Source organism: Fistularia commersonii, chromosome 11 (assembly GCF_037954325.1).
Source record: "Fistularia commersonii isolate RoL2024-O1a breed Wild chromosome 11, RoL_Fcom_v1.0, whole genome shotgun sequence".
In the NCBI taxonomy this organism is placed as follows: Eukaryota; Metazoa; Chordata; class Actinopteri; order Syngnathiformes; family Fistulariidae; genus Fistularia; species Fistularia commersonii.
In genome coordinates, this window is record NC_141294.1 from 14,469,919 (window position 1) to 14,491,248 (window position 21,330).

The following is a 21,330-nucleotide window of genomic DNA, read 5'->3' on the forward strand; positions in this document are numbered from 1 at the left end:
AAAAAAACGGGAAGTTAATTTAAAAAAATCCTGAATCATAGTTCTAACCCGAAATGCATTGTGGGTCATGTAGGCACCCCACTTCCGGTTTAGACGGATAAGAGAAGCAACCGTGCGTGGACGCCATCAACATCCGAGGTTTGTGTGTTTCTTCGAATATGGAAATGAAATGGGGGAATTTAGAAGCTGGAAGCTGTACAAATCCACATTTAATCGTGCTCTTTTTTTTCGACGCCGACCCTAAATCGAGCGTGCAAATCACCCAATCGCCACACAAGTTGTCGTTAGCATTTGTGTCCTATCACTTAAGTTGACATTTTTAACAATAGCCTGGTCAACCATCAGCCCCGGCGAACAGGAAGACGCTGAGCGGCGTTCAACCCGCGACCCCCTCGGTCTGGTTTGTGCTGCCCGGTCGAGTTTTAGGTGGAGCTTGAACTTTATCGTCCTGAAGCGTGTTGGCAAGTCGGACTGATAACGGTGTGCCTTTTCTTCAAAAAAAAAGTGCCGAAGGAAGGAGGGTGTCACGGCTCGGATTGGAAATGTAAGCAGGTATATTGCTGTTTCTCTCCCCCCCCGCCCAGTTTAGAGCATTAGCATGCTGTGCTTCCTACTAGCATGTAGCTTCGAAGCTAATTTTTTGTCCCCCCCAAAAAATAAAAAAAGTGGATCGGGGGCTCCTGTGCGTCACAAAGAATCAATGAAAAATAACATAATTGGGTAATTACACACGGGTACTATGACAGAAGTGCTTAGAATATTGAGATCCAGCGTTATTTAAAATAGATGAGCACAACATCACAAATAGCTTAGTTCCACATTGTGATCAATATTAATGAGCTCTGTGTGCTAGCATTTGATAAAGTTAGCATTTCTGCTTCTGTTAGCAAAGGGCAGATTAGCCATCGGCCCTCTTTCCTCTTCAGCAGTCTGAAATGGAGGAACATTTCAGTACATTTATTTTTAAAGCTAAAACTCATTTAATTTGGATATAATAGGGAGCAAATGGCATTGTGTGTGTGTGTATATATATGTGTGTGAGCATTCCTCTAATTGGAAGGTTGGTGGTTCGATTCCCAGCTCCTCCCGTCTGCATGTTGAATATTATCCAGCATAAAATGCTTTATGAATCAAGGTCATTTACCGTAATATTGAAAACGACAGTTATGTGAGACGTACTTGTATATTGTATGTGACATCAGGTGGCCGATGGAGTCCTGCCTTTGCTGATTAATGTTGGTTGATATTCGAGCGGGTATTTGTGGTGATTGAGGTTCGGCCTTGTAAAATCTACACATTTTTGAGAATGTTAAATTGTGGTTGAGCAGTAAGTCTTTGATTTTTTTTTTTTTTTTTTGAGTTTTTAAGAAGAGGCAGTGTAACTGAGCATGCATAATCACGAGTGAAATAAAAGTGCTGTCCTGCATGCAGAGATTCAAGACAGTTCACTGTCCAAATCAGGGAGGGAGAAGCGGACGAGAGGCATCGGAAGGGGAGGAAAAGCTAGATCTGACCTGAAATAGAGGGAGCCAACTCTGCAGAAGAGTCCAGGTAGAGGTCAAGGCCCCGGACACAGGCAGGATGAGGGTCCTTAACCGCTAAGGCCGGATCCAACCCGAACATTTGTCCCGTCCGGAGAGATTACTGTCGTTACACTCTCATTCAATACACCTCTCTCAACTGTCGGATGGAAAATGTCGACATATAGGTCAAGAAAGTGTCATAGTGTCCATTGAGCACAGGACAGTGGTATTTCACTCCCAAGCTATGGTGATGCTGTCAAATGCGTGTGCCGTCGACCCAGTTCCTCCGGTCAGCCTTGCTAATGCAGAGTCATGCTTGTCACTGTCATTCTTCTGTTCAAAATAAGGAGAAAAATACAAATCGAGTGTTGTTTCCTGGAAACGATAGCTTTCAAATTGTGCCACATCATTTCAATGTATATTTGACTTTTGGTGTGTGATTGATAAATTCTATTTTTGGCGCACACTGACACTGAATTCAATGTGAAAAGGAATGTGCAGTAGATGCACGTCTTAAACCGGCAGAGAGAGAAACTCCTCGCAATTGAGCCGCCGGAACAAGAATTCAGAGCATTTTTGTTGGATAACTCAATTCGATCAAAGCCCCTCCCCTCAAACCGTTTCATTTTTCTGCTTAGTCTGATGTGTGTGTTCTTTGTCTGCTCTCTCGCCGTCGCCCTTCATATATGTACTGCAGACGCCGCTATTACTCCGTGCCCGAAGCGCACGTGAATATGAGTTTGTGACGTTGTCCGCTCTGTTTTCAATCGCAGACCGCCCGGATCGCCCAGCCGGCTCCCCGTGGTTGAGAAATCAAATCGCCATGACGGATGATTTGAAATCGCATAGAGCCAAGCGGGTCGTGGAGGACTGCGGGCAAATCGCTGGGAACGCCACCGTGAATTCCACGACGACGTCGGCGGCTTGATGGCCCTCGACAGGAGCCGCAGCGACACAGCTCTCGCCACATCGGCAAGGTTTCCTCCTTCTGTATGACGCCGCTGTCCACGCGACTTGTAAACGCACATTAGCCCCCGCGCCGCAGGAAGTAGCCAGGTTCTTTCGGTATCGTATGGGAACTGAACAAACACGCGGAGACACGTCGCACGGGCGCAGCGCCGAACAGCCTCGATAAACCGCAGACGGCATCGCGATGTCGGAACTGAGGCACGCGAACAGGCCCGAGAGACCCGGGACGTCCGGAGGGAGCGTGGAGTACGTCGTGGGCGAGGACGAGAACGACATCACGGTGGGGAGCACCGACGACGAGCCGACGGACGACTCCACGACTTCGGACAGCGACAACGATGAGGACTACCGGGTGGGGGTGCGTGCGAACGGCGCCAAAGCGGGAGCCAAATCGCGACTGCCCCATAAATCCCCGGGCCCCTCCAGGAGTCTGCTGCCGTACAAGGCCCCGCCAGGCAGCTCCTGCGCCGACGGTTTGGTCTGCGGCGCTTGCGGCCGAGGGCCGTTCAGGTCCATGAAGCTCCATTTGCTGCACTGTAGCGGCGTCAGGGTCAAATTCCAGTGCGCGCTGTGCAAAACTCTCTTCCCGTCGGAGAAATTGCTGAAGGAACACCACATTCCGTTGTTTTGCTGCAGCACCTGCGGCCAGGTCTTCTCTCACAAAAACACCTACAACCAGCACCCCTGTCCCAAGGGAGGCAACTCGCCCCTCGTCCAGTTCTGCTCCGAGGCGATGCCGAAACCCTGCAACATATGCAAAGCGTTTTTTACCTCCGACAAGACTTTGTTAAACCACGTCACCAGAGTTCACACGTCAGTGGTCAGAACCAAGCTGTGCATTATCACCAATCCATCCACGGTGGCGAATAAGAAGGCTTCGGCGTGCGTCTCCGGATCGGTGGTGGGATCGGCCGCGAGCGGTTCGGGGCACATCCTGGTCTCCGGCCAAGCGGTGAGCCAGAATCCCGCCGTGCTTAACGGGAAGCTCTCGGACGCCCGGGCGCCCTCTCCCGCCGCCGCGTCCTCCTCCCTGAGGAACGGACCCGAAGCGTCGGCCGGCGCGGTCAAACCGGGGAACGACGGCGCCGACGCTCAGACGGGCGCAGCGGGATCGGTCGGCGAGACGGCGAACGCGGCCCCGAAGCCGACCCCCGCGCCGGCCCCGACGATCATGGCGTTGTTTGAGAACGACAGCAAGGAGGTGGCGCTGATGAAGCGCATGAACACCGGGTGGCGTCACAAAGCCACCTACCCCTGCAGGCAGTGCGGCGCCATCTTACGGCAGCCGTCCCTCATCATCAGCCACCGCTACCTCCACCGGGGTCAGCGCTCGCACCGCTGCCAGTGCGGCCGAGCCTTCAAGCACCGCCTGCACCTCCTCAGACACTGCGTCCAGCACGCGGAAGCCGTGAGCTACATCTGCGCCAACTGCGGGGAGACTTTTACGGGAGCGAAGCTCCTCGCCGAGCACCTGAAGGGGAAGTTGAGGAAAAAGCCCCCCTCGTCCGGACGCACGTGGAAACACCGAGTAAAGTGTAAAATGCCTTTCACGTGCGAGTGTGGACAGCTGTTTTTCAGACCCTCCGCGTACATATGGCATCTCATTAAAAACCAAATGGAGGCGAGATAGTGGAAGAAAAACCGGGGGAGCACAAATCCAAAGTTCCGTTCTGTGAGTCATTTGGTCGTCAGCGCTCCGTCTGAGATGGGTCTTCGCTACGAGGCAAAACGACACACGCGTTTTTGTCTTAAGAGCTTTTAATTCAAAGCATGTTTGAACATTCTCTTTTAGACGTGTAAATGGTACACAGTAAACAGGGGCTAGAGGTTCCACATAAGTTTGTTTACAACATTACGGAGTACAAGTGAAATCACGAAGAACTTTGGTTCACTCGTGGATTCAGTTAAGATATAATAATTTATCCTTTTATTAATGCCCGCCGGGAAATTCGTTCTCCGCAACGAAGCCGTCGAGGGTGAACCACGAGCGGTCGGCCGCCGTCGACCAGCGCCGGGGGTTCGGCGTCTCGCTCTGCAACACTTCGACGCGCCAGGAGGAGCCGGGAATCCGACCGGGAATGTTGGGTTTCAAAGACGATTGCTCTACCTCCTGTGCCGCGCCGCCCCCCCCAAAAAAAAACGTCGAAAACTCCAGTTTGTCCTCCAGAGAGTGTCCAGTTTTGTAAATCTGTCTCACACAGTGCTTTTTCTTATCAACAAGGATTTGTGGACGCCTGTTTACTTGAGTGGCTGAGTGTATTATTCTGTTTAACAGGTTTTTGTTGAGGGAGGGGGGGGATATTGTTTTGTCCACAAGAGGGTGCTGTCGGGTCGCGAAAAGATCCAGCCTTTGTGGCAACTTCCACCCGAAAGCTGTCCGATGCTTTTCCTGCATCAGGTGATCCCGGCCGTAGATGTCGACACTTTGAGAGTTTAAGTTCCTATCCGCTGAATCTCCCAAACTTTTTCCAAATAAATGCTTTCCCTCCCCCTCCACCCACCGCGAGCGTCGTTTCTGTCTTTCTGAGAGCATTTTCTGTCTTTTCTCACGAGCGGGAGACGGAGAGGTTTCGCGTGAGGGTTTCGGCGAGGCCGCCGATGCTGCGCGACAAAGACGAACGTGTTTCTTATTCCGCAGGAACAAGGCGGCCGTCGAACGCGGTCGAGGGACCCGGGTCCCAAATCCTCTAAATCTGTGCATTTTACGCGGTGGATCGATATCGTGTTTTATGCGTGCAAAGGAAGCCGTTTGAAACGAGCTTCTCAAATCTGCACCCCGATCCTTCCACAGTCAGAAGTCTTTATTTTATCTGCCTGATTTTACAGCCATGAGTCACCGAGCAGCACGCTCAGGACCGGGCCAGAAGATGAGATCTTTAGTCGGTTATGCCAGTCCTCCAAGTGGTTCAGCATGTTGAGAGTACGGAGCAGCTCAGGGTGTAGAGGGCTCCCATCTCATTTATGTGGATAATCTAGATGAAAAATCAGCTTTCTGCTTCCTCTTGAACAGGAGAGCAGCCCCATGTCACCTGCAAGGGAAGAAACCTTTGTCATTCTCCCGGGTGGAAGGCGTTGGCGTTCGTCGGCGCGGCGTCGCCGGTTCACCTGATCTCGGGGTTGCGGTGACGCAGGAACTCGGACAGCAGCTCGGAGGTTTGCTGGAAGCAGCGACTCAGCTCCTCCAGCTTCTGCTCCATGGAGAGGATTCGCTGTTCCAGCTCCCGGTAGGAGTTGTTCCAATTGGCGCTGAGGTCGCACATTATCATCTGCATCTGTTCGAATCGGCCACGACGTGAACGCGGAGGTCAAGCGAAATCCATTAGCGTGGCTAATCTTAGCGCTCGACGTGCAGGCTATTTTAAAAAAGAGCTGCAGATACAGAAATACTCTTTCCGGCCTCCGGCTGCCGAGCAGTTCGTGCGGTGAATGACTGGTGAAATTCGTACGTCTGGTGGTTTTTTTTCAAGCCGATCCCGAGGCCGCCGGCCCCCGTCGCCGCATTTAAGCAAACATTTTTGAAAAACTGCAGAGGCATCATTCAAAAATATCATCCTGGCGGCGGCGGCGGATTAGAAATGTTTAGTCACAAATTAGCCGTTTTCTCATGGAAAGAGTTGCGAGCGCGTCCCCGTGTGCGAGGGCTCGTGCGGCGACGCCCCTGCAACGCTCAGCAACACTGCGTTCGCCGCTCCGAGGCCACGTCGGGATGAACGTTTTCTCCCGGGAGGCCCGGAGGAAGCGAGCATCTCCAACCGGTAATGACGGGGTGTGAAAACGGGAAGATTTAATAATAAGAAGAAGAAGAAGAAGAAGGAAAACGTGTCGTTGAGCTCATCCAAAAGGCGAGTTACCTTCGGGAGGTCCACCATCTCACTGACATAATCTCTCAGTTTTCTCTGTTTGAGGCGTAAATGTCGAAATCTGGGGAGGAAAAAAAAAACAAAACAATTGGCCGTTCTCAGTCACACGCCGACACTTTCCAACACAATGTCATTTTATTTATTTGCCCCCCCTTTAGATGCGGACAAGATCCCGCTTTTGTGAATATGTGCAGGGGTGTGTGACCGTTCTAACACACACACACACACACACGTGCAGAACATGGTGAAACGTCTAATCGGTAAGAAGGCATCGATCACGCCTTGTTCTGCTGTGTCAGTATTTATATCTGGACGCTGTTTGGTTTTGTAAAGAAAAAAGAAAACAAGGGGGTGGGTCGGTACCTCTGCTGGAGTGGTGTGTTTGTGCGGTGCCCTGATCGCACACAAACAAAGAGACCGGGGGAATGGTATTTTTGGCTGGGATACTTTCAACCGCCTCCGACGCGGTTATTATTTCAAAAAACAACATTTGTTTTCGTCCAAAGAATTTCTGAGCCTTTTCCTCCAGAACGTAGAAGCACTCTTGAGCGGGGTTCTATTTTTGTTCACCTCATAAAACACTATTTTCCTTGACACATAAAATAAAAAAAAAAGGAACGCGAAACACGAGTCTGACGTCTCGGAGCAGATCCGACGTCCTGCTAGAGACGGCGGGCGTTCGGCCGCTCCAAGCGGAGAGGAGCTCGGGGGGAAACTGCGGGTTTGAGCGCAGCGGCGAAGGTCTCGGGGGTCGGGAGATGGTGGAGAAGGAAGGCGGCGCTTTGTTGGACGTCATCTAAGACACGTCTGGACGATTCAGTGTCTCCACCGCATGTGTTTGGACTGCGGGAGGAACCTTGAGGAACCCCACGGAGGAGAACATGGAGACAATAGAAAGCTGGATCCGGTCCCTTCAGGCCGGATTTAGTCCCGATGTACTTGCTACTACGCGACACTGCAGCTATGATAACTTTCTGTTTGTGATGCTAGGAGATGCTAACCGCTAGGAGATGAACCGCGGTGGGAACCCAAGCGAGGTGGGAGCGCTAACCTCCGCTCCACCCTGTTCTGACTCAATTAATAGTTGATCTCTGGGCAAATAATACGTCCACACGTATCCGGGCCGCATAAAAGAGCCATACAAGATTCATTAACGATCCGGGCAGTAAAAGAGTGACTGTGGAGTGAAGAATGTTGACACTAAGTTAATACATGTGTTAAGACATGCTAACCGCACGCCCTCGGCTCGGACACGCACACGCCCAGCCGTCTTGAAGGGATACGGCGTCTCCTTTTCTGTCACGATCCTCGCACTCACACTCTGATGGCCTCCAGAAGGCACCTCTGGTGTCTGCGATGTTCTCCGGGGCTGCCCTTGCTCAGGTTTGCGCGGTGCAGCAGCCAACACTCCCTCAGCACGTTAGCGGCGGCGTGGCGGATCTGACGGGAAAAGACGGGGGATGCGTCAGGGGTTAACGGCGGATATCTGCCACCAAGACGATGCGGAGGCGTGAAGGTTTCTCCATTGATCTACTGGTTGTGTTTTTGCATGTGTGTGTGTTTTTTTTCTGTGCTTCTATTCATATCTCTTTGTCTTCCTGCCCAAATCACTGTTACTGCCCCGCTATGATGTCACACCGGCCCTGCAGCCAGGGGTTAAAAATAGAGGCCGTCAGCGTCCGCATCCAGCTGTCTTCCCTTGTTCCCATCAGTGTAAATCCGGACACTTCCAGATAGCGCGAAAGGATGCCAGCGTGCACACACACACACACACACACCACAACAACCTCGAGCGAAGCACAGAGATGCACCTCGTCACAGGATGCAGCCACCGGGAGAAAGGAAATGGTTGTATCCTCCGACGGGTTGCAACAGCGGCGCTCACACATACTTGTGTAGAGTGCAGGATTAGCGCGGTGGACACACACACACACACACACATTTATTGACCTGCGCTACAGTGTGATTCTAGGCGCAGCGAAACACTAAACCCGTCAGACATGTCCACGCAAGGATGATTGAAGATTGAAATCGGTCCTCACAGAGATGGCTCGACAGGCCGTGCGCACACACACGCACACACACACACACACACACGCCTGTGCACGCACAAGTCGTTTCCTGCCCTCCCCGGCGCCGTCCTGGACTGACACACGTTGCTTTCCTGACCACGGCCAGATTATTTCCTCTGCCTGACACCTTGAAAATCTGCAGCGAGCGCTTCCGCCTGGCAGCCAGAAGGTCCCCGGTTGGATTCCCACAGGTGGGCCTTTCTATGTGGAGCTCCAGGTTCCCCCCCCCCGATGTCCGCTTGGGGTTCTTCAGGGTTCTCCGGGGTTCCTTCCCCCCGGTACAAGGACATGCAGGAGGTCCACTGGAGACCCAGGTGTCAAACTCAGGCCTGCGGGCCAGATGTGGCCCGCAGCGTCATGCTATTCGGCCCGTGAAGCCACACCGAAGGACTGTTAGAGCCGGCTTGTCGGTATTCTAGCCTACGCCGCATGTTTTCCCCAGTACGACAAATCCCACTGGCGCGAAAATCACGACAGGACCCGTGAACGCCCTCTCTTCTGTTAGCAGTAGTCATAGCGACCCGATGCTAAGACTGACACCTTCGGAAAAATGGCGAAAAGAAAGGCAGGCGCTTTCCGGGCAGGTGGGAGGCAGAATATCTGTTTCCATTTGGGAAAGACAGACCTGTTTGTCTTATAACCTGAGCCAATGTGGCTGCAACCCAGGAGAACGACATTAGACGACACCGAGAAACCAAAAACCAAGACAAGTACCGCAAATTCCGGCATATAAAGCGCCACTTGTTTCACACACTTTGAGAACCGCGGGGTTTTCAACGATGCGGCTAATTTATGGATTTTTATAGGGTAATTACACAGTGGACAAATGACAAACCCACTCGCATTTACGATAATTCTTCAGATTCAGCCGTTTTGCGCTTTTTGCACCCATCATGAAAAAGACGCGCAGAAATGCGTTTGATGCAGCTTTCGAGTTGAAAGCAATAGAGTTGCTGCACAAGTTTGGCTGTTCTGAAAATAAGCATTTGCGTTATGAACCAGTAGATATTCCCCTCATTTATTTTTAAGTTTTCAAAAAAATCAATCCTGTTTCTACATGGACACCTGAGGATTATTCATGTACAATTTCTTTAAAACTGAGTAGGTGCGGCCTGTATAAAGGTGCGCCTTATAGTCAGGAATTTACTGAACAAAGACCTGTAAATGATTCAAAGGCTCCAGAAAGTAGAAGAGAAGAAAAGAGGTTTGGTTTCGCAACAGATTATTTTCAAAAAAGCCATATCACAAAGTGAGGCTGCGGTAAAGAATCATTTTAATGTGGCAGCAGAGATATTATTAGTTCATGGGTTTATAAATGTTATTTTATTGTTCCATTTATTATTAGCCAGTGGAAAAAAGGTTACTGTTGAAATTTAATTAAGACGGCTGCAAATATTTTTATTTAAGAAATTAATTGACATCAATTTGAATTCCGATTTTGTACGTGCGCAATTATGCACTATTTTCTCGTTCGGTTTTTAAGCAAAACGTGTTTGAATGACGTCTGGGATCGGCCGAACCTCACGTCGGACGGTAAAACCGTCTTTCGCCTTTGTCTTCGTCCCAAAATAGCCAGAAGGCTGAAATAATATTATGACAAAATTAAAAAATCTCCACGGCTGTGTTTTTCTCCAAACAACGACTCCACGTATCGCGGGCGACGGGGGGAAAGACCTCTCGATTCGCGGCGTTTAAAACGTTCAGGGACATTTAATACTAATAGCGTATATTTTACATAATTGCCCAAAAGTCCGCCTCGGCACAAAAATATTTTTTCAATTCGGTATCGACCTGTTTCCTGGTTTCCTGGCGCGGCGCTCGGCAGACACCTCGTCTGGTTATTGATCACCGGGTTGATTTTTTTTTCGGTTTTGCAAAAACATTTTAGCTTCACACGCGGGTGTGAGGTGTGTGTGAGGTGTGTGTGTGTGTCACTGCGCGCTACTTCTTACCCCTTTGGAGATCTGGATGTCCAACATGAAGAAGTGAACGTGCTTCTCCCCTTTGTTCAATGCCAGCTTCTTGGTCACGACCGCCACCAGCATGGCGGTGCAGGCTACTCCCTGCAACCCACACACACACACACACACACACACACACACATAAATCGCTGATACATCCACCATCTGTTTTCACACACAAAGTGTGTCCTCAAAGAAGCAGGAAGGATCTCCAACAACACTGATTCCAGCGTTGGTTTCATCCCTCAGTGTCAACATGTTTTTTTTTTTCCTTTTGCCTCATCGCCCCCCCCCCCCCTTAAGGGGAAGTACGCATTAATAATCAAAAAAACAAAAAAAAAAAAAAATGAAAAAGAGGAATGTTGATGGTCATACCTCATATGGTTTTGTAAATGCGAGTTATATTTACACAGAGAGTCCGACGGTTAAACACTATAATAGTGCATGTTGGACTGCGTGGTGACGGCGACGTGAAACGACGACATGCACACAACGACAAACGACAGCTTCGGTTCTTTACCTGCTTCTCTGTTTTTTCGCTTGCGTCAGACAAGAAAGGGAGAGAAAACAAGAGCGTGAGTTCGACTCGGACTGTGACGCGTCGGCCCGCCGTTCCAAACATCTATCATTAAACCGTCTGGGAGGCGTGAGCGCGAAGCTGCCAGCCGGCGCAGCTGCACGCCGAGCTACGCCCCGCTGGAGGGAAGCTCCCGGCAGAAGCGCCGACCGCGAAGGCCGCAGGTGTGAGCATCACCCCGGCCGCTGGCTCCCGCCCATGGGAGTAGGAAATTTAGTTTTTTCCAAACGGCGGGTACAGGTTGGCACACCCTCCTGTTGTAGTGCCGCCAAATGCAATAAACCACCTAAAAATGGATATGATGGAAAGTTTTCCCTTAAAAGGGGAGGGGGGGTGGAGGGGATGTGGGTGGAGGGGTTATAAAAACAAGAGATGGAGAAACGGAGGAGGAGATTGTTTTCCACTTTGCCAGGGAGGTGTCTCCACCGGGCCGGTTCCCACATCCGGCGCCGCCGCCGCCGCCGCCCGCTCTTATCGGCCCGGCGCCACCCGCCGCCGGGGCAGAGGTGAGCGGGCGGCGTCGTGCAAAACACACGCCCGGTTGTTTCGACCTTCCTCTTCCTCCGTGACGTCGTCTTGGGGTTTCATTCGCTTTTTTTTGATGCTGAGGCGGCCCCCTTTTTGCATTTCTTTAAAAACACAGGGTCTGTCGTGCAAAAAAAAAATAATAAAAAAATCACAGGAAGAAAGTGATGAAATTAAATGTATCCACGATTCATCCATCCATCCATCCAGCCTGCTTGTATCCGGGAGCTCGTCCTTCGCTCGGTGGGAACGTAGATCCATCGGTAAATTGAGAGCTTCGCCTCCAGAGTTCGCGTCGCCTCGTGATCGAGACCTGGAGATACTTGAACTTCTCCGCTTGGTGCAGGACCTCTTCCCCCGACCCGGAGCGGGCGTTCCACCCCACCGGTTCAGCACCAGGGTCTCGGATTTGGAGGCATCATCTGCGAACCGGAGATCACGGTCCGATGTCGCCGACAGAACAGCATCATCTGCGAAAAGCAGAAAATCGGGGATCCCAAAGGGCGGCGCTGGCGGAGCCCGACTCTCACCGGAAACGGTTCCGATTTGCAACGGGCAAAACGGACCGAGCTCCAAAAAAAGCAAAAGAACGTCGTAATCTTCTACCACGCTTAGAGACGTAAAACTTCTTCACGTCTTACAGGACAAACAACCGTTGGATCTGTCATTCACATGTTAAGAAGAGATGTGCATCGATGTGTTTGGACCAAAAAAACAAAAGAACGCAACGGAAAAGAACAAGATGAAATCGCACTCTTGGACAAAAGCAAAAGAACGTGGTGTTTGCGCTCCTTATCGAAGTGCGCACACACACACACACACACGAGGAGAAGGAGAGCGGGAAGGTCAGATAGCGGCTCAGGTCCTCGATAACGCCGGTGTTTCCGACACGCATGCGGTTTGTTAAGCACGTGCACGGGTTCTGCAAAAAAAAAAAAAAAAAAAAAAAAAAAACACCCCCTAAAAGACGCTTCCGTCTTTCCCCGTTTAGAAAAAAAAAAAAAAAAAAAATCAGCCCGTATTCCGTGAACAAGAAACCCAACCACGTTACCATGACTCCAGTGAAGAGACACACCGTCTTGCCACAGCTGGTGTTGGGTGAAACGTCCCCGTAGCCCACGGTCAGGAAGGTGATGGCGATCAGCCACAGGGCCGTTTCCATGCGACCCGTGGTCGCCTGGGTCTGCCTGGGGAGGACAACGGAGGGCGGTGAGGAGACGGAGCGGCGGGGAGGGTTCCCCCGCGCCCCGCGGATTTGGGGTGTCGGAAAGAGCGAGGCGGCGGTGAGGATGGAGGGGTTGGTTTGTGGAGGAAATGTCGGGGTTCATCCTTTAGAAACATACAATCAAATTCACTTTCTCATTCAATCTGCTGCTGTCTTTCACATCCTTGTTGGTCCCGGCCTGCACGCATCCTGCCTGTTTTTGTTTATTTATTTTATTCTTGTCATTTTCTACTGTCGCTCCGGTTATTTTGCTCCGGCCGTGTATTTTCCCCCTTATTGTCCCATTCTGTTGTCCATTCTTGTCGTTAATCTCCCCGCTGTCTATTTATTCGTGGATGTTTCTATCTTCCGTCTCTCTATTTACATGTATATTCATATTTATATTCATATTTGGCTATCAGACTTTTTAATTCCTCTTCCCTCAGCCGCAGGGAATCTTCAAATCTTTGTCGTTAACAGTTAAGACAATTTATATTTCATTGTATTTCTTATTCTTCCTCCTTCCTACTATTTCTATTACTGTTATGTTTTTGCTTGAAACTCTGGCACAACAATTTCCTTCGGGATAAATAAAGTTGTTCTCATTCTCATTATTTCTAATTTTCAAATAGAGAATCCTGAGCTCCGCACAGGAAGGAACCCTTTGGATTTATTTACCTTTCATTTATTCTCCAAATAAAGCACCTTTCCTTTCCGACCAAATACTCTGATCGTTCCCGATCAGTTTGAAAAAAAAATGACATATCGCCTCAGAGCTAATGATGCTATAATGTGGATTACGCTGACCTAAATAAAGGTAACACACACTCACACACACCTGCAGTTTTCCCAGTACTTAAAACCGCTGACCTTTGCTTGGCGGGACCAAACAGGGAAACCGCGGTATCTAATCTCAAACCCGCCTCCTTGATTACCGGGAAATTGTCCTAATAACCTTGTCGGATCCGGAAACGTCTCGCTGGATTGCATTCCTGGCCGTTCCCGCGTCACAGTTTGATAAAGGAGTGGTATCCCAATTTCAGCGCTGATAATCTCCCGTATTTGGGATGAATCATAATCCCATAAACCCGGGAAACGCAGGAGACGTGAATCCGTTCTTTAAATCACGACAGGTATTTTAGAAGAAACGGCTTTTGGGCTAACGCAGGCGTACGCGGTAAAACCTCCCGCTAGCGTCCGGCGCCAAAAGCGATAGCAAACGCCGTGATTATCAAATCAAACCCCGCGTTTGAAATCCGACAGGGAAGTCAAATTGACCATCAAGGTCGGAGGAGGGAGCGCGCTAGCTAATGCTAATGAGCGCGCGCGCGTCGGAGTCTGGCCGCGACCGCACGTGTGATTGGGTGTTTTGTTTTTTTTTTATCCACACAACGGAGACGGCGTCTGTTTGTAGCGGCGGATCTGCTGCGAGGGTATTTGCACCCGGCGTTCCTGCGGCGAGGAGATGACGGATGCGGAGCGCCGTACGTTAGCCAGCTGGAGGTCAAACTCCAATTTCCTCTAGCGCTTATCTGGGTCGGTTTGTCGGTTGCAAAATTGTGAATTTTCAAGTTGCTCTTAAAAAAATTATAAAGGTCTCTCCTTGATTGTCTGATGCAGTAAATACAGACTGCCCGTGTTGTATATTGTAATAATTGGATGCTATAAAATCTGGGTTCCGGAAAGGTATAATTAAACATTTATAGGGGATTTGGTTCGTGCTGAGAGTTAAATGAGGAGTTTGATACTTTTCCATTTTAACTGAACTCCAAATCCGGGACGCTTTTTTTCCGGTTCCGGGTCACCGCTCTTGTGGCGACCGCCCAGCGCACGGAGTAGCCGTTTTTGGGGGGGTTTTCTACATTTTTTAGCTTAATTTTTCGTGTTTTTTTTTTTTTTTTTCTTTTTTTATATCGATATATCCCCCTTTACGCCTTCCCCGTCTCGGACGTCTCCCTTTTCACCTCACCTCCCGCTGTGGCAGATGTTTTTCTCCGACGGGCTAACAATAAGCTAACCATAACAAAGACTTTGTTAGCCGCCCGAGCTAACGCAGCCAACACAACCAGCGTTATCAGCTAACCCCGTATACTATGGAATATGCAGCGATTCCCCGGCCCATCTACCCTGCTGTACTGCATGGATCTCCGGTACCAGAGAGAAGAACGCCGTCTTCAGAAATTGAATCCGTCTGCCGACACATTTCAAGCGTGGAGCTCCCGCTGTTGGGAGAGCAGCCTAGCGATGCCTCCATCGGAGCTAGCAGCATGTAGCCGCCGGTGAATCCGCGGTGTGGTGTTTCAAAGAGTGTCCCGTTTCTGTCGTAATCTTCTATCACGCTTGCGTAGAGACGTACAACTTCTCCTTCACGTCTCACAGGACAAACAAGCGTTCAATTTGTCATTCGCATGTTAAATATAGACGTGCATAGATGTGTTTGGACAGCGCGAGGAACCCGGAGGAACGCCACGCAGACGAGAACACGGAGACGCCACTCATGCGGGAATCTTCTTGTCGCGGCGACCGGAATTGTATTTGATCTAGAAGACTCTCGAAGTGAAGAAATTCAAGTCCGGTTGGCACGACAAGAAGATTTCCTCAAGAATCCGCCTCGACCTGGACGACCAAGACACGGAGACTCCAAGACTCGAAGCGAACCCAGCGCTAGCGGCGATTTAGCGCAGATATCATGGCTTGAAACGTGTCCCCTGAGATGTTTGGAGGTCCCACTCATGAGCTACACAAGCGTGCGTGAAGGCGAGGCCTCCTCTGATCAGACGAGCGGGCGAATCCACGGTTCCGCAGGTATCGAGTGCATACCTTTCACAAAGAGTTAGCATCCAGGAGGCGGTGAGCCAGAAGAGGAGGATGAAGACCAGCAGCGTGCGCGCCGGGTATTTATTCATCAGTACCTTGAGGACAAAGCGGAAGGTGAAGTTGATGTTGTTGAGCGAGCCGATGCTCCTGTAGGAGGCGCTCAGGAGCACTTTGCTGTGCAGCAGCACGGCCCTGTGGACCAGGTACAAGCGCAAGAACATCAGCACCGACAGCAGCAGCTCCACGTCCGCCAGGGCTTTGCTGTGGCGGTTTAAATCGCACAGCGGCTCGGAGGAAGAGATGTTGGCCTGATGGCCCACGTCCCAGTACGTCCCGACGGGATGGATGGCGCAGACCAGCAGCTCCAGGCTGATCACGATCACCCGGTGGCTGGTCATGGCGATGCGCCAGTCCACCTGGTTGTGGTCGATGATGAACAGCTGGAAGACGGCGAAGATAAGAAGGAAGGCGTGAACGACGGTTCTGCTTGAGACCAGAAGCTTCTTTGTCTCCTCCTTATCTCCTCTCTGCACCTGGTCGGACAACCCTCGTATCTCACACTCGCAGTGGCGAGAGGAGGCCGGAGACGACGGCGCCATTTTTCTCAGCTTGTTTGTTCACCGGGCACGAAATTGAACCGGGATTCTGGATGAAAGCGTGTTTATTCGCTTTAATTTCCCCCTAATCTGGTTATATGCAGTGAGGTGCCGTCAGGGGAGGCGGGACAGGCCGTGCCTCACTTGCCAATGTCGGAAAGAAAATAATTTAAATCGACCAAAAAAATATATAATGGTTATCTATCGGTGATTTGCACTATGACGGTATTTTTCAGTGAGCTGTATCAGTCGAAATTGTGGCATTTAATGTTCAAATATTGAGAAGAGACGTGCGGTGAGGCTGCCGAGCGATCGGAAAACGGCCGCCGAGAGCCACGAAGTGAGGCACGCCGTTCTCCTGCCTCTTGGTAGGGGGGCGCTCCCGATTCCAGGGATTATTCTTGCGACTCCCCGGCTGCAGAATACAGCGAGGACAAGCTAGAGTTGGCGAATAATAAATTTGTAAATGCGATTGTGATGAAGTCAGTGCCTCACCAGCCATGAACCCTCTACATATATATGTTAAAATATGCATTCAGTTTCGACACAGAAGCGGCCCGCTATCGGAAAACCATGCGGGATTTTTGAAAAATCCTCCCTGAAGTTTGCCCGTAAATAAACTCACCCTGATGTCCTTGTAGTGGAAGGCGATGATGAGGAGCAGAAGGCACGCGGTGGACAGGCTGATGGAACAGTTGATAAATAAGGTGATTTTGGAACCCTGAGGAGCAAAGAGAAATGAACCAGCTGGATTCGGGGGGTTTTGTCTCAGATGTCATTCATACGCCGCCAAATTACAACCAAGTCATCTGATGATGCTTTCCGTGCAGCGGGTCTGGACCACACGCTTTGAGATGGTCGAAGGCAGTGGTGTCAAACTCCGTACAACACATCCCAGAATACTCTGCTGGTGTTTTGGCGCGAAAGTCACGACAGGGAACATCAACGCCCTCATAGCGACCTGATGTTAGCAGTAGATCAGTGTGTCGCTAACTGAGCTAACATTAATGTTTTCTTTATGCTCTTTTTCTTGCTACTCCAAAACAGGGGCTTAAATATTATTATTAGTTCACTGGTTTATTGTTATTTAATATTTACATTTATTACTAGCCAGTAGGAATGGTTTACCGTTGAAATTGAATCCAGAAGGCTGCAGATCAAAAGAGGATTTTTATTTGAATTTCGATTTTGCATTTGTGCAATATAAGCTATAGTATTGATCTCCATATTTTCAACAAAACGTGTTTGGCTCCATATGAAAAAAAAAAAAAAATTTAAATTAATATCACCGTTGGCCCGGGACTTTGAATTTTTCTGCGTATTTGAGCTAGCATCGTGCTAACGACAAGCATTTTCAAAAAGAACAGGTCCGAGGCCTCCGGGTGGAGATCGGAAGACGGTTCCGCAGAAGACGAACTCTGCGACCGTACGGACGCGCGTTTTTTTCCCTCCGGCACGACAACACGGTTGCAATTTGCGGCAGGCGATCGCTAAAATTCTCCCAGACGTTCCGATAAAAGGTCCGAGACCGATGAAGACGACGCCTCTCCCAGCAGGTGCAGATCCCTCCTCCGGCACGACGTCAATGGAATTTTTTTTTTTTTTTTTTTTTTTGCCTTTTACACGGAAAGCGCAGTTTAATGTGATTTACAGTTCAGAAGATAATTACAACCGGTCAAAGTCGGGGGAAACTTGAGCACGTAGGTGGTATGGTGCGACGCCCATTGGCATGGCGCGATGTTTTCCACAGTTCCTGCCGTAGCATCCACGTTATGTCTGTATTCCGTCAAGAACTAATTAGAAGACTCCACAAATGCTTAACATGTCACCGCATTCCATAACAGAGAGTTCAACGTGTTTCCTGCCAGCTTTCTAAAATTGTTTTTGTAATGTTTTCCTGTCGGAAACAGTCGGTCGAAGCCCGGTGAGCCTAATTTGGATTAACCTTCACACGGATTGTTTCTTATAGTCTTGGACGCGCGATGGGCCACCGTCACCGGGACGGGCCACCCAAGACACAAAAAAAAAACATAAATCAAATAAGAAATCAAATCCGATGCAAAGGTCTATTTTCTTAGTAATGTAATAAATACTTTCCGAAGAAGAAAAACACATCTGAATTTAATTTTCGACTTTGGTTTATTAGCCTGTGTTTATGTACTGGAGTTCCATGGTGGCAATTAGAAATTAGCAATCGCAGGTACTGAACAATTACAGGCTGCGAACGTTTTTTTGTTGGTTTTTTTTGTACAAAAGCGACCGTAAATCAGATCCTTCGAAGTTTTACCTCCTATCATCGACCTCCTATCTTCTCCCGAGTCCACCGTTGGGATTTCTTTTAGGATTATCAAAGTTGTTATCGTACCTTTTTTAGCTATTAGCATGTAGCTAACAGTCGGTCTCCGTCAAACCCTTGCTTTCTATCGCCGTCCTTCTTTCTCCTTCTAACCCGACCGGTCAAGACAGAAGGCTGGGATTCTGTCCTGCGCCGGCAGAAGATCTCCTCTCTCCACCGCGCTGTAATTTGGCGTCACATGAACAAAACGGGACTCGACGTAACCCGACAAACGCCCGCGGAAGACCCGAGGCGAATTACGATGAAGAATCCTCAGCGTGGAGACCGACGGAACGCAGCGAAGCCGGAGATGCCGTGTCCCGTTCGGGCGACAGCCGCGGATGATATCGTTCGCACGACCGACATACGCGAGGCCGGATTCGGTGGTTTCGTCCTCGCAAAAACGTCCGGTGAGAATCCAAAAGCGGAGGAAGTTGCGCTGGGGTCGGAGTGCAAACTCCTGGCTGCAGCACAGCGGAGACCGCCCATGCAAACGCTCGAATTATCCACTAAATGATGCGGAAAGATAGCCCGGAGCAGTTTAAGAGGCTTTCGCTGTAGGGGAAAGAGGTCAAATGTGGAAAAATGTGCCATAAATAACCCCGTTATTTCATGCATAACCATGAAAACGTATGTTTAAATTACGACTTCGTGGACCGACGTTGACTTTGATAAGCCGAAAGCGAGGCGGCGCCAAAATAACCCCGACGCGAATGGGGATTACGAAAAGAACCGACAAAAACGTAATGACGCAAAAGCGCTCCCGGGACCCGCCGGGCAGAAGCTGTGACTAAATGTTGATATCTAAAGATAAATATTAATAAAAGTCAACGCAGCGCGGGTTAAATCGGCGGCGCAACGTTTCCAAAATGTGTCTGGGACGAAGCGGCGAGAGCTTTTCCAGTGCATCAGCGTTTCCAAGGTGGAGAATCGGATGCCTCGCGTCGGGGATGGACACACAACACCTGTTCCCAGTTCTCGTCTGAGACCTGGAAGAGCCGAGCCGTGTTCCTGCCAGCGCTCTTAATTTTCGCGTCTCTCAAGGCCCCGGAGGGCGTTTCTTTTTTTTTTTTTTTTTTTTCTTTGAAGGCCGGCGTATGATATTTCCAAACGTTTCTGAAATGATTGTAGCCGATGTGACGCCGTAATCAGCCGCTGCCTGGGCGGCGTGGAGGTGGTCCGCCGCTTCGGCGCCTTGCATGAGAGCTTTTTTTCCGTGCGGGACCGGCAGCCGCCGCCGCCGCCGCCGCCGAGGGAGTTAATAATTTGTTGATTGCGTGGTTATCCGCTGAGATCTGCACGGCAATGTCAGGAGGCCGCGCTACCAAACGGTCTGGAAATGGACTCCCTCATCAGCGGGTCAGGGGGGTTCAGGGCCCAGGTGCTGCCTCGCAAGGGTTTCGTGCTGTCTGCTAATCAAGGAAGTTGTTATGACAACAAATAGAGCTCGATCGGAGCCAAACGGGGTTCGTTCCCGGAGCGCCGCGATTAAAATGCCAAATTTCTTGACCTCCGGAGGGGGGTGGAGGTCACGCCTTCGGGTTTCCGCGCCGAAGCTGCAGCCGAAGACACTCTTTTCATGCAACGACAACAACACTGAAATGACACCTCTTCCCCCCCACGCAGGGACGTACCGGCACATGCACGAAGGGACAGATCTCGGCGTGGATGATCATGAGCAGGATCCCGAGCAGCGCGGCTCCCAGCGCCAGCGCGCACAGCCGCTTCTTGTCCTCCAGCAGGAACTTCCGGTCCCGCAGCCTGTAAAGATCTTCTCCCTCCATCTGCGCCGTCCGTTTCCCGGCGGGGGTCAGCGGCACGGACACCCCCGCCGGTTCGGAGCCGCCGTTGCGGCCGTCGCAGCGCAGCGTGGCGCCGGCGTGCACGCCGCGGTTCGTCACCTCCATCTCCAGGGCGCACATAAGAGCCGCGGCCGCTGCTTCGTCCTCCTCCCGGGATGGACACGGCATAGTCCGTCGGACGATCCCTCTTCCAGGCCCTTCTCTTCTCCCGCGTCTCTCATGGAAATACCTTTTTTTTGTTGTTGTTTTGCACACCTTCACCACCACCTCTTTCCTCCTCCTCCTCCTCCTCCTGCTTCTGCAGCCAGCGGTGTTATCTGATGTGTGCGCGTTATGATCCGAAGGGCGCGTCAGGGCGCTGCGCACTGGGCGTGTGTGTGTGTGTGTGTGTGTGTGTGTGTGTGTGCGTGTGTTGGAACCGGTGCGTTAAAGAGAAACTCCAAGAGGGTTTCTGTGTAATATGACGACAAAGGCTATTTACGCCTGCAAATAGACGATTAACTTCACACAAATTCTCTCAAAAAGGAAGAACTGCTGGATGAACTCCGCCCCCTCTGGTGGGAAAATGCTGTTTAAAAAAAAAACAACTTATTTTTGTGAACTGCGTGGAACCTGGAGGTTATTTGAGTTGATTTATATTTAGGAACGCGGCGGAGGGTCGCCTTTAAATCGCGACTCAACAGCGACACCGTGTGGCCAAATGGCGTTACTGCACTTCCACGCAGGCCTTGCCGAGGCTGAGGATGACTCAGGGTTGGCCTTCACATACACACACACACACACACACACACGCACAAACACACTTTGAACAAACCCCAGCTGGGCTCTTCCTGTCTTTCCTCTAACACATTATTTATTCATATATTCATTATCCTTTTAGATTATGGCAACCGCTCATTCTACGGGTCCTTATTTTTTTCTCGACTGCAAATAAATAAGACGCACGCACACACGCACGCACGTACACAATCCAACCTCAAGGAAAAACACGGATTGAAAACAAAAACTTCCCCTTGGCGGATTCGCGCGGGTTCTCCAAAGAGGAACAGCGCCATGACCTTGTCGGGCCGAGTGACGCACGGCGGGGGG

The 21,330-nt window shown here is 50.4% G+C and overlaps 2 protein-coding genes across 8 annotated transcripts; one reads left to right on the forward strand and one right to left on the reverse strand.

Annotated features, from left to right (window-relative positions):
• Window positions 1-95: 95 nt before the first annotated feature.
• On the forward strand, window positions 96-4,988 carry LOC147229623 (uncharacterized). 3 transcript variants are annotated; one of them, XM_086155196.1, is made up of 2 exons: window positions 96-138; window positions 2,297-4,988. In XM_086155196.1, the coding sequence occupies exon 2, from the start codon at window positions 2,677-2,679 to the stop codon at window positions 4,120-4,122; it is 1,446 nt and encodes a 481-aa protein (XP_086011322.1). In that variant the 5' UTR covers window positions 96-138; window positions 2,297-2,676; the 3' UTR covers window positions 4,123-4,988. The 3 variants fall into 3 exon arrangements, with proteins under 3 accessions (XP_086011322.1, XP_086011324.1, XP_086011323.1); XM_086155198.1 differs by lacking the exon at window positions 96-138 and adding an exon at window positions 165-552; XM_086155197.1 differs by lacking the exon at window positions 96-138 and adding an exon at window positions 165-544.
• On the reverse strand, window positions 4,233-20,622 carry kcnn4 (potassium intermediate/small conductance calcium-activated channel, subfamily N, member 4). Of its 5 annotated transcripts, XM_086155185.1 has the most exons (9): window positions 20,074-20,622; window positions 16,730-16,825; window positions 15,512-15,948; window positions 12,539-12,674; window positions 10,377-10,487; window positions 7,671-7,792; window positions 6,344-6,413; window positions 5,598-5,764; window positions 4,233-5,521 (listed from the first exon to the last, which is right to left on the reverse strand). In XM_086155185.1, the coding sequence occupies exons 1-9, from the start codon at window positions 20,407-20,409 to the stop codon at window positions 5,518-5,520; spliced, it is 1,479 nt and encodes a 492-aa protein (XP_086011311.1). In that variant the 5' UTR covers window positions 20,410-20,622; the 3' UTR covers window positions 4,233-5,517. The 5 variants fall into 5 exon arrangements, with proteins under 5 accessions (XP_086011311.1, XP_086011313.1, XP_086011312.1 ...); XM_086155187.1 differs by lacking the exon at window positions 5,598-5,764; XM_086155186.1 differs by lacking the exon at window positions 4,233-5,521 and having other exon boundaries at window positions 5,594-5,764.
• Window positions 20,623-21,330: the final 708 nt, after the last annotated feature.

What these genes read in the sequence shown, in the direction of transcription:
- LOC147229623 (XM_086155196.1), top strand. Translation starts at nt 2,677, where the DNA reads ATGTCGGAACTGAGGCACGCGAACAGGCCCGAGAGACCCGGGACGTCC.
- kcnn4 (XM_086155183.1), bottom strand. Translation starts at nt 20,409, where the DNA reads ATGCCGTGTCCATCCCGGGAGGAGGACGAAGCAGCGGCCGCGGCTCTT. An exon ending in GTCCCTTCGTGCATGTGCCG is followed by an intron (nt 16,826 to 20,073) that starts GTACGTCCCTGC and finishes TTTGCTCCTCAG; the next exon opens with GGTTCCAAAATCACCTTATT. An exon ending in GTCTCTTCACTGGAGTCATG is followed by an intron (nt 10,488 to 12,538) that starts GTAACGTGGTTG and finishes TGTGGGTTGCAG; the next exon opens with GGAGTAGCCTGCACCGCCAT.